The 18,098-nt window shown below is 38.8% G+C and overlaps 1 protein-coding gene across 2 annotated transcripts in view; it reads right to left on the bottom strand.

The window, feature by feature from the left end:
• Positions 1-1,534: 1,534 nt before the first annotated feature.
• The window catches only part of AKR1D1 (aldo-keto reductase family 1 member D1), a 40,807-nt gene continuing 24,243 nt past the window's right edge, over positions 1,535-18,098 (bottom strand). For both annotated transcript variants that reach the window (XM_001497074.7, XM_070265916.1), the window contains exons 6-10: positions 16,794-16,916; positions 11,111-11,220; positions 10,016-10,181; positions 5,387-5,469; positions 1,535-3,182 (exon numbers count right to left, since the gene is read on the bottom strand). In XM_001497074.7, the coding sequence (XP_001497124.1) occupies positions 3,140-3,182; positions 5,387-5,469; positions 10,016-10,181; positions 11,111-11,220; positions 16,794-16,916 (525 nt within the window). In that variant the 3' untranslated portion in view covers positions 1,535-3,139. The remainder of the gene's footprint in view (positions 3,183-5,386; positions 5,470-10,015; positions 10,182-11,110; positions 11,221-16,793; positions 16,917-18,098) is intronic.

The following is an 18,098-nucleotide window of genomic DNA, read 5'->3' as shown; positions in this document are numbered from 1 at the left end:
GAAGGAGAATCCAGTCCATGCCTCTCCCCTAGCTCCTGGTGGTTTGCTAGAAATCTTTGGGGGTTCCCTTACTCGGAAAAGCATCACTCCAATGCATCACTCTGATCTCTGCCTCTATCTGCATGTGGTGTCTTCCCTGTGTCTGAATGGCTTCCCCCTTTTTTTATATGTGTAAAGAGATTTCCACACCCACAGGGAAAGATTCACCCTAAGCTAATATCTGTTGCCAATTCCCCTTTTTTTTTCTCCCCAAAGCCCCGGTGCGTGGTTGTATATCCTAGTTGTAAATCCTTCTAGTTCTTCTATGTGAGCTGCTGCCACAGCATGGCAACTGACAGGCGGGTTGTGTGGTTCTGTAACTAGGAAACGAACCAGGGCTGCTGAAGCGGTGAGAGCACCGAACTTTAACCACGAGGCCATCAGGGCTGGCTCCAAATTTCCCCTTTTTATAAGGACACTAGTCAGATTGGATTAGGGCCCTCTCTTCTCTCATATGACCTCATCTTAAGTAATTACATGTGCAATGACCCTATTTCCAAGTTAGGTCACATTCTGAGGTACTGGGGCTAGAACTTCAATCCATGAATTTTGAGGGGACACAATTCATCCCCAAAATAGATGCGAAGCTTGAAACGGTGAGAGTGGAGGGAGAAGTGACATGCAGAAGCGTTACCGGCTACAAAAATAGATTCTTTACCTGCCACACGAGGGGCCAAATAAAAACTGGAACACCAGGCTTATGGAAAGGAAAGAGTTTTTATTTTGGATGATATCAGCCGGGAGACAAGAGTGAGCCCTCAGATTTGTCTGTCTCCCTAAATGATGGGAGGCAAGAGGTTTTAAAGGCTGCAAGGGATGTGGCTGCTTGTAGGGAGGGGAGACTGAAGGCATGTTGGTTGGTGCTTTCCCGTCAGCCTGCCTTTGGCCTTGTGAGGCTGCCTGCAGGAAGGGGGGTGGCGAGATAAGGAAACCTGGAAGTGGGTGTCTGTGGTTGTCTGCCTCCATGGTGGATAGTGGATGCTGGTGCCAGCAAGCTGAGGAGTAAGCAGGGAAAGGGGAGGAGTGCTTTGGTTTTAACCCCATTTATGCTGGGTTTAATGTAGGGGAACCAACATCAAGGCCGGTGTTGGAAGCTTATATCAGACTGTCACTCTTTCCTGACTTTCCTCTTTCCTGTCTCCAACTCTTTTCCCTCCATCTCTGTTGTAACTAAGAGAGGACTCTACTCCTCCAATCTTTAGAAATACATTTTTTTCCTCTGAAAAATGGTGGGACTCTTTTCCAATGCTCGCCTTTTAAAAATAGTTTGATAGGTGTGGTCCCTCCTCCACACCAGCCCCCTCAAAATATTGTGAAGGGGTTTGACAACAGGGATCAGGACTCGGGTTTCTGTTCTTTTATAATGGTGCCCCTTTTCTTCCCTCTCTTACCAGTGCTAACGTACAGTAGGAACAGGATCAAAGGTCTTTTAATTGGATTCAGATGAGTCTCCCTCCTTCCCCCACCCCAGGGAACAAAATGGAGAATCATGAGGTGAAACAAATCATCGTATTTTATTATTTCTTGTGAACAAGACATTTTCCAGAGGACAGCATTGTGTGCATTAATATTAGAATCAACAGAAACAATGAGTAGAGATCAGTTTTTTTTGAAGTGATCATTTCTCAGAAATGTATGTTTTCTAGTCATTGAAGATTGCCTATAAACAGTCGGTCTTGCACAAACATAATTTTTGAAGAACTCTCTTGCTCTGTGAGAAAGACTTCATGTGAATGAATAGAATATATTGCTCTAGTGAAACTGAAAATAGGTACATCTCTACCTATTTTCTACGTCTATTTCTATATATCTATTGTGGAATTCTAATAATCTTCTTATTCACTTAAAAAATTTACATACAGTAAAATTACCAGTGTTCTTTTGAACTTGCTACTTTCTCAAAATTCACAGATATCCTAATAACATTTTCAAAATCTTCAGAAGAATAATTTTTTAAAACTTCTTTTTTTATTTTGAGGAAGATCAGCCCTGAGCTAACATCTGCTGCCAATCCTCCTCTTTTTGCTGAGGAAGGCTGGCCCTGAGCTAACATCCGTGCCCATCTTCCTCTACTTTATATGTGGGACGTCTACCACAGCATGGCGTGACAAGCAGTGCCATGTCCGCACCCCGGATCTGAACCGGCAAACCCCAGGCCGTCGAAGTGGAACGTGCACACTTAACTCCTGCACCACGGGGCTGGCCCCTAAAACTTCTTTTTTCAATATGTTTCCTAAAGCCTCCTTTTTAAATGCCTTCTTTTAAAACAGTCATCTTTGGACTGTTTACGATACAAGGCTTTATTTGTGTATGTTGGTTGTCTCAAGCCACTTTGTATAACGGTGGCCCTGTGATGAATGGGGGCAAGAGTGACAGTCAGTGCGAGTATGATTCACCAGTCAGGTTGGAGCTCAGGCCCTTTAAAGCATGCAAGAGGAAACCAGCAATTATCTGTTCCTCAAGCTAGGTAAAAACTAAACAAATGTACATTGGGTGGAAACAGACAACAACTAAGTCACAATGGCTTTGCTGACTGCTGTGGTATTTAATTAGCTTTATTGTAAGACCCTTCTACACTTAGCTCTTGCTCTCTACTCAAGGTGCAGCAAATCACTGCCTTGTTAATAATGCACGTGTGGATCTTATCTTGGCTGTGTCTGTCTTACAGTCAGTCGTCCAAACCATCAAGGCCACTGCCAGCACACTGGCATGTGGCAGCTCTCCACCCTCTTTTTTGCCCTGTTAAGTACTAACAAACTCAGGCTACCAGTGGTAGTACCCGATTCAGGTTATTTATCTTCATATGTTGCCTCTGAAGTCTTATCTAAAGCCTGATGTTTTTCTGTCTGGGAACCCAGAAGACATTGATCTAACAAAATCTTAACTGATAATTTCTAATAATTATTTCAACAGATTTAAACATTTTTTTTCTGCAACATAGCTAGGTCAAAGTCACTTACACTACCCAAAAGTAATCGTTTCCATCACCACTTCATCTGAGGACAGGAAAATGCCGTTCATTTCCACATCTGGTGGAACCACCCAGCCAAAGGTCCTGGCGCACATGGGAGGGAAAAAGCAGTTCAGAAGCTCCCTGAAGTCAGTATTCCTCATGAAATGGGTATTCGGGGTGATCACGCCACCTGCCAAAACAATTTCCCAAAGGGAAAAGGTTCACTCCTTTGACAGTTTCACTGCCCGCCCCCTCCTCTCTTATGCATTCCCTTCTATTTCTCACCCACTCTCCTCCTCTGTTTTTCCTCAAGTGAGCACCTTTTAGTGAAACCCTGGGCAGCACCCTGGGTGTAAGTGCGTGTGTTAGGGGAGGCGGATTGCCTCCACTTCAACATTTTGCTCAGAACAAAACACAGGAGGTAAGCAATGCCTGCCTATATTTCCAGGCCTCATCCCGGCTCCTTCCTCTATTCTGCTCTCCTGATACAGGCTGCCTCCCATTTCAGTGAACTACATAGGCGCTTCTCTTCAAAGCTCTGTTGCCAGTCAGTGTCACCCTCTCCTCCTCAGAGTTTTTACTTGCCCTTCTCCCTAGGCCCCCTGAGAACTGAAAGTTTGAGGTCTATAAAGGTGATGACAGCAGAGTAAGTTTCCTTGATGATGATGATGGTGGTGGTGGTAAGGATGAACCTCTCTCTTAAACAACGATGGTGAAACGGTCCATAAAAGGATGAACGTGTGTGTGCCTGTCATGGAACGTATCTAAGATTCAGTTCTCTGCAAGTACTATGAGCTTTAAATCAAAATATAAAACCAAAAAATGGTTCTCAAATGTCAAAGATCAATTGGATGAAAAATAGAGAAGAACCATGGCCCCATATCCCTAAATCAGACATTTTTTTTGAAGAATGGGGCCTAATCTTTCTTTTTCTTGCTGATTTTTCAAGTTATTTCCTGGTACAGTGAGTTATTTTCCCAGTGTTGCTATAATTAGGTATTAAATATGTCGTGTCAAACCAAATAATGTCACCAACTGTAAAAAAGTCAGTACATTGGTGGATTGACTATATCTTACTATCTCTTCTTAATTTAATGTTATTTATTCAGTAGAAATCATTTATCTTCAAGAGCTATTAATTAACCTAGAAGTGTAGGTTAGTGCTGAGTTGGTGTTCACTCTTATTCTTGAGGCTAGGTAGTGCCTTTTGATGTTGAGTAATTCTTTCCGCTGGAAAATTTACATTAGAAAGCTGTTTTATTCATTTAGAAATTGATTCAGAAATTTGGTATTAGCACAGTCAAAGCGCTTTCTGACTCGTGAAAAGTAGTGGGGCCAATAAGATAAGTGTCTAAACTATACAAACCATCTTAATGAGCATTTTCTAAACATTCACGAAAAAGAAGATTGCAACAAGATGATGACTATCCAGGTGACGTGAAGAACTGGAAATACTAATAAAGAATGATTAAGAAGAAAAAGATGTGTCTGTATTTATACAAATATATGTGTGTGTGTGTGTATACGTATGAACTATATTCTTTTTTTATTTTAAAGGACCTGTAATATTTAGAGAATAAAGGGCTACTTCATTGATTAGCTGAATTTGGCAATATTTTGAAGGAGTGTAAGGAATTTTGCTTGTGGGAAGTCAGCTTATAGGCAAAATTCTTATTGCCAAATCTTATAGGCAAGCATGTGTCTAAAACTCTAGGTTCTTGGCTCTCAACCTGGTGCTCTTTCTTCCATGCTCTCATGCCTGTCTCCTAGTAATTGTTTTTTTATTGATAACTTTGCTCTAATTTGTACATCACTTTTATTTTTTTATTTTTCCTTCTTCTCCCCAAAGCCCCTCAGTACATAGTTGTATATTTTACCTATGGGTCCTTCTAGTCATGGCATATGGGACGCTGCCTCAGCATGGCCTGATGAGCAGGGCTAGGTCCACACCCAGGATTTGAACCGGCAAAATCCCGGGCTGCCGAAGCAGAGCGCGCCAACTCAACCACTCGGCCAGGGGCCCAGCCCCACATCACTTTAATTTTTAGGAAGAAATACATATATTGTTTGAATAATTGTGCCACTATTGTATTAACATTTTGTACACTATGGCTTAATTCTCCTCAAGGTCTTTAGCCTGCCATACCTTAACCTAAGTCATGAGATGTTATATAAATGCCAGCAATCTTCTTTTAAATAAAAACGTGAATTTGTAGGAAGCTCCTAGCACGGATGTAATTCAACTAGACCTGTTTGATATTCAGAACATGCTGCCTGCTGGCCATGACCCTTGTACTTTCTGTGGACAGAGGTGTGGTTCATAAGATCTCTGTTGGTTGTTTGACATTCTAACACCACCGGTCAGCACCTGATTAATGATCCCCCAGAACTCACATGAGCATTTCCACGAAGCGGACATTTTTATTCAAGGCTTCAATGTCCTGCATTTCTTTTTCAGTAAGAGAAAAGTCAAAGATCTGAAATAGAAATAAAAGACAGATACTTATAATGGTAGACGATGGGTCAAGCTTGGGATGAGGGAGTGGGGTCAGCAGTGGGAGCCCTTCAAAGATTTATGAACATCTCTGTAAATATTTAAGAGCAGTTGAACTAGTTGAACTGACGTGGAGTTGGAATGCTCTTCTGCCCTTTGTCTTTAAGATAATCCTGCTGGGGACATCTTGCAAGAAATCCCAAATGCTCTGAAACAACATATATTCATGTTACTGGCTCTTGGTTAATATCAGCCCTGATATTGGTTCCCTGACAGTGAACCCAGCATGCATGGGGTTAAAACTAAAAGCACACATTCCCAGTTCCCTGGGTCTTTAGTCACACTCATATGTAAATGTTTGTTTCTTTAACCTCTGACTCCTTGAGCTTTACAACCAGATAGAAGTTACAAATTGTTAAAGTCCAGATGGCCTCAAGCTGGGCTCCCGCTAAAGCTGTGGCTATCACAGGATCCTGAAGCTCTTTTACAGAGAAACTAAGGTCCAGAGAATATCTGGAAACTGAAGCTTCCCAGGCCCAACTCCTCAGCTTCCTGACATCAGTCTGCCTTCCACAATGGAGATAAACAGCCAAGGACACTCATCTGAGAAATCCTTTGTCTCCTCCGCTGGAAGCAGCCCCAGACATAGGCAGATGGGAAAATGCTGACCAGGAAGGCCACGGCTCCCCTCCCCTACCTAAAATCCCAAATAAAAACCCCTACCCATTTCTTAACAGGAAGCTAGCAATTCTTCAGGCACTAGCCCTTGCTTTGCTCCCTCAGTCTGGCAAAGCAAAGCTTTCCTTTTTCACTCAAGACTCTGTTCTCATTATTTGGATTGGCATCGGGACCAGAAACTGAATTTTCAGTAACATTCTGACATCTGAAATTCCAAGAGTAAAGAATTCCTATCGTTTCTGGATAAGATGCTGAACTTAGATTCTGGACTATGGCCTTCAAACACTTTTTCTTTTAAATATTCCCTACTCTCTAAATTTGTTATGTAATTTTTAAACTTTTAATTTGCTTTATCTTTTTTTTTTTAAGAAGGTCTCTCCTTTTTTTTTTTTAAAGATTTTATTTTTTCTTTTTCTCCCCAAAGCTGCCCAGTACATAATTGTGTATTTTTAGTTGTGGGTCCTTCTAGTTGTGGCATGTGGGATGCTCCCTCAACATGACCTGATGAGTGGTGCCATGTCCATGCCCAGGATTCAAACCAGCAAAACCCTGGGCCGCTGAAGCAGAGGTACATGAACTTAACCGCTTGGCCATGGGGCTGGCCCCTGCTTTGTTTTATCTTAATCCTCTCTCTCATCATTTTTAATGTCTCTTCTTCTACCTTTTAACTCTAATTACATTTTCATTGTTTTAATTTTTCTTAGGTTGTACACTTTATACTCTGGTTTTATTTTATTTTTTAATTTTTTTTTGAGGAAGATTAGCCCTGAGCTAACATCTGCTGCCAATCTTCCTCTTTTTTGCTGAGGAAGACTGGCCCTGAGCTAATATCCATGCCCATCTTCCTCTACTTTATATGTGGGATGCCTACTACAGCATGGCTTGCCAAGCGGTACCATGTCTGCACCTGGGATCCGAACTAGCAAACCCCAGGCCACCAAAGCAGAAAGTGCACACTTAACTGCTGCGCCACTGGGCAGGCCCCAGATACACTCTGGTTTTACAATTGTCCTTTATTAACATTTTCAAATTTTATTTTAGCTTATTTATATTCTTAATGTTTGGCTTCTCTATCTGTAATATATCTTCTCTTTATTGTTTTATCTTTCTATCCCTTAACTTTTATTTTAGTATATTTAACCATTTACAAATTTTCATTCTCTAAGTAATACATAAATATATGTTCTCTGTAAAGAGATGAAGCGGTACAGAAGTGCATGGACGCGTGTGGATAAAAAGCGAAAGTTCCTCTTCTTACCCACCAACTATCCCTCTTCCTAGACATTCCTTCCAAACACTGAACACACTGAGAGCAAAACGCAATAATTGTATCCTGTCTTTATTTTTCTGAAAATTCTCTCATTCACGCAGTCTTGCTGATCTTTTCTGTCAAAATATATAGACAGATTATATTCATTTAACCGCTGCATCCATGTAACACAATCTGCTCAATCATCCCCCACGGATTACTTCTAAGTGCTCTTTTCAGGGAGCCCTTTCTTTCATCATTTATCATTCAAGTATTGCGTAAGAAATCAAAAGTTTTCGGGGCCAGCCCAGTAGCGCAGCGGTTAAGTTCACACGTTCCGCTTTGGCGGCCTGAGATTCACTGGTTTGGATCCTGGGTGTGGACATGGCACCGCTTGGCAAGCCGTGCTGTGGTAGGCATCCCATGTATAAAAGCAGAGGAAGATGGGCATGGATGTTAGCTCAGGGCCAGGCTTCCTCAGCAAAAGAGAGGGGGACTGGCAGTAGTTAGCTCAGGGCTAATCTTCCTCAAAAATAAAAAATCTCTTTCAGATGAAGCCCTCTGAAATTTTACAAAAATTATTCTCTTTATGATCACAGTGCAAAAACCTCTGGGAAGAAGAAGATGTCATGTTGTGTTATACCATAGTTTTGTCAAGCATATTTTAAAAAATCAGCTCTGATTCACTGTTTCTTCTAAGATTTAGTGCACATATGCAATTGTTACCTAAATTTTGTTGAATATAAAGATACGTAAAATTACTTTCATAATTTTGTTTCAATTTTAAGATAAACTTCCAAATTGCCCTTCCTCCATTATTTCTATACGGTTTTTCCTTATTTTATGTGGATTGATTTTCAGTTCTCTTTCTATTTTCATGGCTCAAATGATCCTAAGTGAGTGAGAATCTCATATCACAAAACTGAGCTCCTGATATCCCCCTCACGAAACCTGCGTCTCTTCTAGTAAATGTTTCAAGAAGAGAGTGTAAACGCTGTTGAAAGATGTAATAGGACTGGAACTGAGAACTAATTGTTGGATCTAGCAATGTGGAGGTCACTGGTAACCCTGACGAGAGCTGTGTCAGTGGGGTGGTCAGGGTGAAATAACAGAATCCATTTTTTCATTTTATGAACTTCCCTTCCCCCACCTCGTGGGGTGTTTGCCCCATGACCTCACCTCCTCCAGGTCAGGAATAGGGATGCAGCCCAGGGAGTCAATCAAGGCACCTGCTCAATGGACACCATGATTAATATGGGGGTGGCCAATGATCTACAAAGGAATAATTGGGGATTGACAGAGACCCCAACAGACGCTTTTATCTGTGGTCATCTTTTCTGAATGTGAGTAATAGATTAGCCCAGACTGTTTGTGCCACCATGTGGAGAGAGAGAGAGAGTGAAAGAGAGAGAGAAAGAGAATTCAATCCTTTTATAAATCTCTTGAATCCTTGTGTCCAGTCATGTACGACCTAGCTGTGGACTTTCCAGTTATATGAGCCAATAAACTATGTTTCTTTTTCTTGGCTAAACTTGAGTTGTGTTCTGTCACGTGGTAGCAAAAAAGCCATGAAGATAAATTGTCTAATAGTGTGGATATCTTCCCATGTCAGTACTTAAGTTTTCACTTTATGATTTTTAAATGGCTATATAATATTTCACTGTAATTGTAATATATCATAATTTGTTTTAAACATTCTATTGTAGATTGTTTCCAGTTTTTTTAAATGATAAGTAATGCCATAAACATCTATGTACGTGTACATGTATGTGCAAATACCTCTGGATAAGATTGTTGGCTCAATGGATACGTGCATTTGAATTTTGATCGATCTGGAAAAATGGCATTCTCCTTCCCCAAATTTTATGGCAGTTAGTGTTTCTAACAGCAGTATTTGAAAGTGCCTATTTTCCCACGCATCATCAACATTCTCATCATTTTTCTATCCGAGGGGATTAAATACTATCTCATTTTTATCTTAATTGGGAGTAAGAGAAAAAACAACCTACTTCTGAAATTTAACTTATTACCCGATGGGCAATTCATTGACTTTACATGGTACTTTACCATGGCTGTATTTATTTAGCAGATTAGTCTTTAGGAGTACCAGAGTATATTAATCGCTCATTTGTCCAGTGGCCTCTTTTCTCACCTGTAAGTTACGATGCAGAATATAGATTACTTATAGAAGGGATAAAGGCAATTAGTATTCGTGTAATCTAAATGACCCTCTTGAATAATTTCCAACTTTGTCCCCAACTTTTACCAGAGTCATTAAGGTGGAAAGTTAACTATTGCAAATTTCAAATTTTACTCTTTCTTTTCCTGCTGTGCTGGCCGTGAAGTGAGTGGGTAGTGGTGGACAGGTAAGGGAACAGAAGAAATAAGGCAACGGGGTAATGTACAAGCAGCAAAGCAATCCCAAAGTACTGAGAATTGTTTTAAATTCAGCTAAAATTAAATCCAGATACGGGCAGAGTGGGTCGGGGCGCTGGTATAAGATGAAATATGAAGGCATTACAAGTTTCCTATTAATCTGAACAGAAAATTCTCTAAATAAAAAATACTCTATTTTTTACATTTCCAGAAGCAGTTCTCTTACCTGAAAGTTTTCTTTGATCCTTTCAGAGTTAAAGCTTTTAGGAATGACTACCACTCCTCGCTGGATGTTGAAACGCAAAGCAACTTGAGCTGCTGTTTTATTATACTTTTTCCCCAGTGAGTTGAGAAGTGCATCCTTTAACAAAGGTGGGGAAGATAAATTCACCCTTTAAAAAAATCAAAACATGCATCGTATTCAGCTCAAGTAATGAGAAGCAATGGTTGATCACTCACTCTCCTCCCTTGTCTCCCCATTCACCTGGCCTCCTACCAGGACACTTCAGGTCACCTCTAACCTCTTTCTCTGAGTGCAGAGTACTGGATGAAGAGTCGCTTTTAGTATGGGAAGATGAAGAGAGGCAAGTTTAGGGTCAGCCCGGTGGTGTAGTGGTTAAGTTCATGCGCTCCACTTCAGTGACCCGGGTTTCGCAGGTTCAGATCCCGGGTGTGGACCTAGCACTGCTCGCCAAGCCACACTGTGGTGGCATCCCACATAAAATAGAGGAAGATTGGCAAAGACGTTAGCTCAGCAACAATCTTCCTCACAAAAAAAAAAAGAGAGTGGCAAGTTTATAGAGCTGCCTCTTTCGGAAAGTAAACCACATTTCTTTGATGGGTCTTACAGAGAGAACTGGTTTGGAAGTAGGCATATAGGGGAAAGCAGGAAGACTGAAGTGGAAGAAACAGAGGCACAACTCTTGGGATCAGAGTAAAAAAATTTCTACTTGAGTCTGTGGAACACATCACAGTGGAAGTGTCGCCATTGAATACAGAGATCAAAAAATTCTAAAATTGCAGAATACAGCCACAGAGACTCTTTGTCAAATAATACCTAAACTAATATTTATTGAGCATTTTCTATGTTTCAGGCACTGTTAGGTAATTTCATACATATAGTGTAATCAGTTCTTACAACCCTCAGCGAGGAAGGTTTTATTAGCTCTAATTTGTTTACATGGAGAATGACTCGAAGAGGTTAAGATACATTCTTGAGATCACATAGCCAAATAGAGCCATTCCAACCAGGTAATTCACATTAGCCTCATACTCTGCACCAAAGGAAACACTTCCTGAAGAGAGATACAACATTACTTACCAGACTGGATTCCTGGAGGTCCCCAAAGGGCTGTATGCAATAATGACAATGTCATGTTGTTGGCAGAATTTCAGGAGTTTTGGCTGGGTGAAATATGGGTGGCACTCAACCTATGTGGTTGCATTGAAGAGCAGAGCACAAAATTAAATTTGTAGATGAATGCAATTTTACATAATTAAACAAATTTTCTTAGGGCCTGCCCCTTGGTGTAGTGGTTAAGTTCGTGCTCTCCGCTTCAGCGGCCCAGGTTCCCAGGTTCCGATCCTGGGTGTGGACCTAAATCACTTGTCGGTGGCCATGCTGAGGTGGCTACCCACATACAAAATAGAGAAAGATTGGCACAGATGTTAGCTCAGGGCAAATCTTCCTCAAGCAAAAAAAGAGAAAGATTGATAATGGATATTAGCTCAGGGCAAATCTTCCTCACCGAAAAAACAAACAAAAAAAGTTCTTCAATAAAATCCATGTAAAAGTATTACGGATAATAAGGCAAATCTTAAATATTTTTCCTAATGAGAGAGTTTACATTCTTTATACACCAGTGAGATTAATTAGAACAAGGTTGGTGAGGTCTCCATCTGAGTTAATTCTAAAATAATTGGGGGACAACTTCAATTTTGTATCGCTATCATAGTTAAAAATTTTAACTGGACAGACTCAGTTATTTGTAATAAAATTCTAGCAAACAGAATTTTCCATGGCAAACATACAGTCTAAAAGTTCAGATTATGGTCTTGGTAAGTAGAAGGAACATGTTGCAGAAACCTCTGTCCTGAACTATCAAACATCTAAGAATATTTTCACAAGAGGTGGTGCATGTATAAAACTAAATTTAAAGATAAATTTTATCTTCTTGCCTGAGAGTTCTTTATACCACTAAATGTAAGCCTACTTTTATTTTCAGTATCTCATTGACAAGATTCCTGCGCTACAAATACCTGCGTCAACAAAGTTCTTCTCCAAGCTTCTTCTTAAACATTATGGTAGTTTTTACCTACGCTTTTCTTTTCTTTTTAATTAAAATCAACCAAGCCTTAATTAAAATATTTTAGGAATGTACTTATTATTTTCACCATCTGGAATATTGAATATTTGACAAGTTCTAGAAGGCACAAGGAAATGCTATTGAGAAGTGGAACGGTAAACTGTGGTTCTTAGCGGTGGGTCTTATTTTCTCCTAATTTGATATACTTTTCTTTTTTACTGATGTCAGTTTCTCCTCTTTCTTCTCTCTCCCCTCACTTCCTTATAATCTTGCCCCTAAGAACAATCTTTCCCTAAGAAACACTTGTGGTTTTTTCCCCCTTTGGAACATTTCTTGAGCAATTCTTAAAGGTGACACATAGACTAAAATAAGTTAGGAATCGTAGCATTCATTGTATTTCTTTCCTTTACCCTCTCTCATTCCCAGCATCACTCTCCACTTCCAATCCTTTTATTCTTTTCAACTTGTTCATTGTTAGTAGACTTCTCTTTCCGAGACATCTTTTATCACGTCACTCTACTGTTTAGAGACTAAAATTCCTTAATTTAATGGCTGCCTGCTTGTTCCAAACACAACATTTAATTTTACCCACTAATCAGGTGGTGTGCCATTACCTGTCTCTGGCCTATTAAATATCTATATGTATGTATGTGTATATCCGCATGTGTGTATATATATGTGTATTTGTGTTTATATGTATATTGAACATTTTTATAAAATATCCTTTGAAAAAGGATTTTGTATGGTTTGTAGCAAAAGGCATGCATAATAGGGCTAGTACAATTAAAAATAGAACAAACAGGCATGCGAATCCAAAATCTGTGACTGAGCAAATTTGGGACTTTACAGAATTGCGTTTGGCAACATACTAGAACCATGTACTCAACAAAAACTTTTGAGTTAATGTAATATAAACTCAAACATAATATAAACTATAACATAAAAATAATATAATCTGATGTAACATAAATCTTTGCATAGATGTTTCTTAGATAAAAATTCTAGGACATATCCCTAAAGGGTCACTCAGAGAGGGGAATTCTGGGGTGGGGTGGGGTGAGGTGGGGTAAACTAATATGATCCAAGTGCATATGAACTCAGAGAACCACATTCCTTCTTTCCACAGCATTTCTCTCAGTTTCTAAATAAATAACTTTGATGATTGATTAATGTCTGTTCCCACTAGATAGCTAGCACCACGAGAGCAAAGACTTTGTCCGTCTTTGGTCACTTTTGTATGCCTACAACCTAGTGAAGTGCTTGGCAGAAGCCAGGTGCTCGGTGACTATTTGTTGAGTGAATGAAAACAACAGCCATACAGAGAGGACAGAGCCTGAATCATAGGAGACCTGACTGTCAACGCTGCAGAGCTGTGTAGGCTGAGCTTCATAAGGGCTGCAGCCGGATGGGGTCGTTTCAGGCCAGGGACTGATCCGCGTTGAGTAGGCTGGGACCGGATGCTCAGGCGAAGGTGGACGGTGGTGATGGTTTCTGATATCATCAATGCCCTGGAACTTCCTCATTTTCAAGTAGAAGCATTATCTAGGCACACTTGCTCCCTTCTTTGCGAGGGGCTGGTTACAACCGTTTGTGAATGGGTCCGTGGGGATGCAGGCTTTACTTTTCCGTGTTTGCTATGTAAAATTGATGTAACTTGTCAGCGTCTTGACACGTCTGGGGCTTTTACAGAACTATTTGGTAAAGCTACAGCTTTAGATAACAAAGTCTCACAATATGAAGGTAAGAAGCTGGATAGAATCCGTGAAGGGAAATAGCAAAAGCCCTTTAGTTCATTAATCCCATCCTTTTCCGTCTTTCTGTAAAAAACTGCGTTGCATTTTCCTTTTATTAATTAAGTCTCTCAAGAGGTATTTATTGACTCCTATGTGCCAGGACACCTGTGACTTAGTCAGGAAGAACTTTCCTTTCGCCTTCCCTCCCTTCTCCTGTCCTCCCCGCTCCCTTCCTTCATTAGTAGAATAGGCGTTGGAACTTTGCGTGAAATTAAACGGCCTGAGGTGGATCTGTGGTCTCCTTTGAACTAGGCTGGGAAAGCCCTGCATGACAAGTTGCCCACCAGGAAGGGTTTCTGACAGACTAAGCCAGGAGACACGTTTCTTTAGAGGGACGTCATAGGTAGTACTAAGGAAGCTTGGAATGCTCAGGCCCTGAGAATAAGTGCAGAGTGAGGCTATATTCTATGAGAATTTGTTCATGAAGTCAATGAAAAATACAAAAATTTGCCAATTTTACTTTAGATTTACTCTAATGAGAAAATTAGTTTTGAAATATGTGAATTTTGAATTATGCAAGGTCTGCAGGTCCGTATCCTTTACACATAAAATGTGTCCACTCTGTATAATGCCCATAATATGCTCATCCTGCACCTGGATTGAAAGCTGCTCATGCTTGTGCGCTGCAAGCTGCTCATTTTGTATCTTTGGAGGAGAGGTGGTCCTACCCAGTGCACCGGGTAATGGCTGGTGACCAGCAGACCTGCCCTTTGATCTGTGCCATCTCTGGAGTATTGACATACTCCACTTTCAAACACCACGGAACATATGAATAGGCTTAGGCTATGATCTTCCAAGACATCTTGCTTCCCTCATGGGGTATATTTGTGAAGCTGATCCATATTCTCATGCCAATGAATCAGGGTTATTTCCTCCTTGGCTTGAGGAGACAGCTATCAAATTTTTACTGTTTTTCATTCTGAGGTCAAAAGTCACCATCTTTCTCTGTATATTTGTAAGAAGAAATCTGTTTATCATTTCAACATTTTATAACAAAATATTGTTCTTGAGGGTGCAAGAAGGAGGTGTGCTAATGAGGGACTGGGTGGGAATAAAGGGATGGATTGAGATCCATTAGAAAGTCAAAGGTTGTTGCTCTCGGGTCCCGAGAGCGTCTGGGATAGCGTCAGCTCAGGTGTCAGTTTGGAAGTGGTACTTGTAAATATAGCAACACTTCTAGTTTAGCTGTGGGCTATTGTCATGATGTAGGTAATAATTCATTCTTTCTCTTATGAACTCATACCAGGCTCTTTTGAAGTTACTAAAAACAATGAGTCAAACAAACGACCCAACCATAATCCCAATATGTGAATATTTACTCAATCCAAGAGCATTTTTTAGTGTGGTTTCTTATGTTTTATGAAGTAGGGTAAAGAGGGTATCATTATCTCCATTGGACAAGATGGATAATAGTATTTCGTTGCCATTATAAAAGTAATATATGCTCACTACAGAAGACTTGGAAAATACAGAAAGGCATAAAGAAGAAAACAAAATTCACTTGTAAAATCCACAGCCAGAGATAACCACAGTTAGTATTTCGATATATTTCTTTCCAATCATTTTTCTATGCATGGTTTTTTATAATATAATCATCTTCATACGTATTACATTTTGTATCCTAATCTTTCCCCTTAACATCATGGCCATTTTTCTCTTCCTCAAAAACGATTCAAGAACATCTTTTGTTAAGATTTCACATAATAGGAATGTTTTATAATTTATTTAAGCATTCCCCTAATTATTCATATTTATGTTGTTTCCTTTTTTTGTGTACCATTCTAAACAGTGCCATGACAAACACACATGTTGGGCAATCTGATTTTTTTCGTGAGGATAAATTCCTAGAAATAGAAAACTGAACATTTTTAAGGCTCTTGCTACTTATTGGCAAACTGCTTTCTAGTCAGGATGAACCAATTTATACTTGCCAGCACTTCAGCACTTGCTTATATGAAACGTTATATTAAAAAATAAAACAAAAGCTTTGCTAATTTTTTATACAATACAAAACAAATGTAAATTTCTGTAATTATTAGTGCAGTAGAACATTTTTCATATGTTTACCAGTCTTGCAATTTGTTTTCTGTGAATTTCTGTTCATTTCTTTTGCCCATTTTTCTGCTGAGTATTTTTTCTCATTGATTTTTTCCATTGATTTTTATTAGGCTTTTAATTCATAAGGATGCGATTCCTTTTTTCTATTATATTTAAAAAAATATATAATTATTTTCGTTTGCTCTTTGTTGCTAATATTTTGAGTTTAGCATTTTTATGCTATGAAATGCATCAATTTTCTTTATAAGTTTCCCGTGGCTTTCTTTTCTATCCATAGCTCCAGAAAACTAAAATCATTTTGTAGTACTTACAAACAATTTCCTCTTTCTTCTTTAGCTCCTGATCAAAGGGACACTTTGGAGTATGACATGAGGCAAATATCTGTATTTGTTTCTACATCACCAGCTATTTTCCCCATGCTATTTACTGAAAAATCCATCCCTTTGCTATTAGTTTGTGTTATTTTGTTTTACGCTAAGTTTTTAGTATAATTGGACCCATTCCTAAGATATTTCTTATTTTGTATTTATTTTTATGTCAGTTCTTGCACTAAGCTTACATTATTTTTAATATTTTATATGTCAGTATCTGGCAGGTTTTGTTCCCCTTATTATTTTTCTTCAAAATATTTTTGGAGTTACCTTTGCATAAATTTGAACTTCCAAATCTTTTTTCTTAAGAGACATAAATTGAGGGAAGTCAAAAGACTTGCCCAGGGTCTTATGAGGAGATATATGAAGAGTGACTACGAGACTTTCTCACTCCTACTCTGGGCTTCTTTCTGTTAAGTAAATATTGGATTCTCTGCTCCCACGCCCTTACCTCCCAGCCCCCTGTCAAGAGGTACCTGGTTGCTGACTGGCTTATATTTGAGTCCTGGTTTGTTCAGGATGAGCTCCAGTTGCCTTCGGTTAAAATTGGATACTCCAAGGGATTTCACCAAGCCAGCATCTTTGCAAGCTTCCAAAGCCTGGAGAGTGAGAGCCAATTGGTCAAGAAAGAAGCCTCAAAACAAGTAAGAATAAGGGTTTATAAGGATGACTATGAATTCTTTAGAAAACAAAGTCCCTGTGTATGTTAATAGAAATTGTGTGAGGAAAAAAAAGGGAGAAGAGACAGGCAGGAATTTTGTAAAGGAATGAGTCTGGGAAATATTGTATACCATATCTTCCCCTTCTATTTTCACAATGTATACCAACATATTAATAATGATCTTATTTTCTGAAATCTGTTGAAGTTTTCTTTATGGCATGTTACCTGGTCAATTTTTATAAATGTTTAGTGTGTGTGAAAAATGTATATTCTCCTATTTTTGGATAGAAGCATCTCTCTCCTCTCTCTCTGTCTCTCTCTCGTACATATGTGTGTCTATATACACTTACATATGTTATATGTAAAATTAGGTTTCCTTTTTCCTGGCTTCTCAATAATTTAAAGGTAATATGTCAGAAATCTCCCACTATAATGGTAGATTTATCAATGTTTTCCTGTTTTGTATCAATTTTTGCTTTATAGATTTTGAAGATATTTTATTTGGTACATACGTGTTTAAGATTGGTGTATATTCTTGGTAAATTGAATCTTTTATTGTTATGTTATTTGTATTTCCTTATAAATTTTAGAATCAGCTTTTCAATTTCTTTTGGGATTGCATTGAATGTGTAGGTCAATTTGGGAAGAATTAACATCTTACCTGTATTCAGTCTTTCTATCAAAGAACATGGTATATCTCTTTATTTAGATTTTAAAAAATTTCTCTCAGTAAGGTATTGTGATTTTTACCGTATAAGTCTTGCACAGATTTTGTTAACTTTATCTCTAAGTATTTAATATTTTAAAAAATTTAACTTCCAATTGTGTTGCTAGCTATAGATTATATATAGATATAATTTTTGTTATTTCTTCTTTGTCTTATGGGTTGTTTACATGTATGCTTCTTAATTTCCAAATATTTGATGATTTTTCAGATATATTTTTGTTATTAGCTTCAAATTTAATTCCAGTTTTATCAGACAGCATACTTCAGATAGAGAATATATAACCCAATTAAAAGGCACAGGTTGTCAGAATGGATTAAAAGCAAAACCTCACTATATATTATATACAAAAAATCCATTTTAAATTAAAAGATACAAACAAGTTAAAAGTAAAA

Source organism: Equus caballus, chromosome 4 (genome assembly GCF_041296265.1).
Source record: "Equus caballus isolate H_3958 breed thoroughbred chromosome 4, TB-T2T, whole genome shotgun sequence".
Lineage (NCBI taxonomy): Eukaryota > Metazoa > Chordata > Mammalia > Perissodactyla > Equidae > Equus > Equus caballus.
Note: the sequence above shows the minus strand (reverse complement) of the source record. Positions and strands in the feature narration are given on the sequence as shown.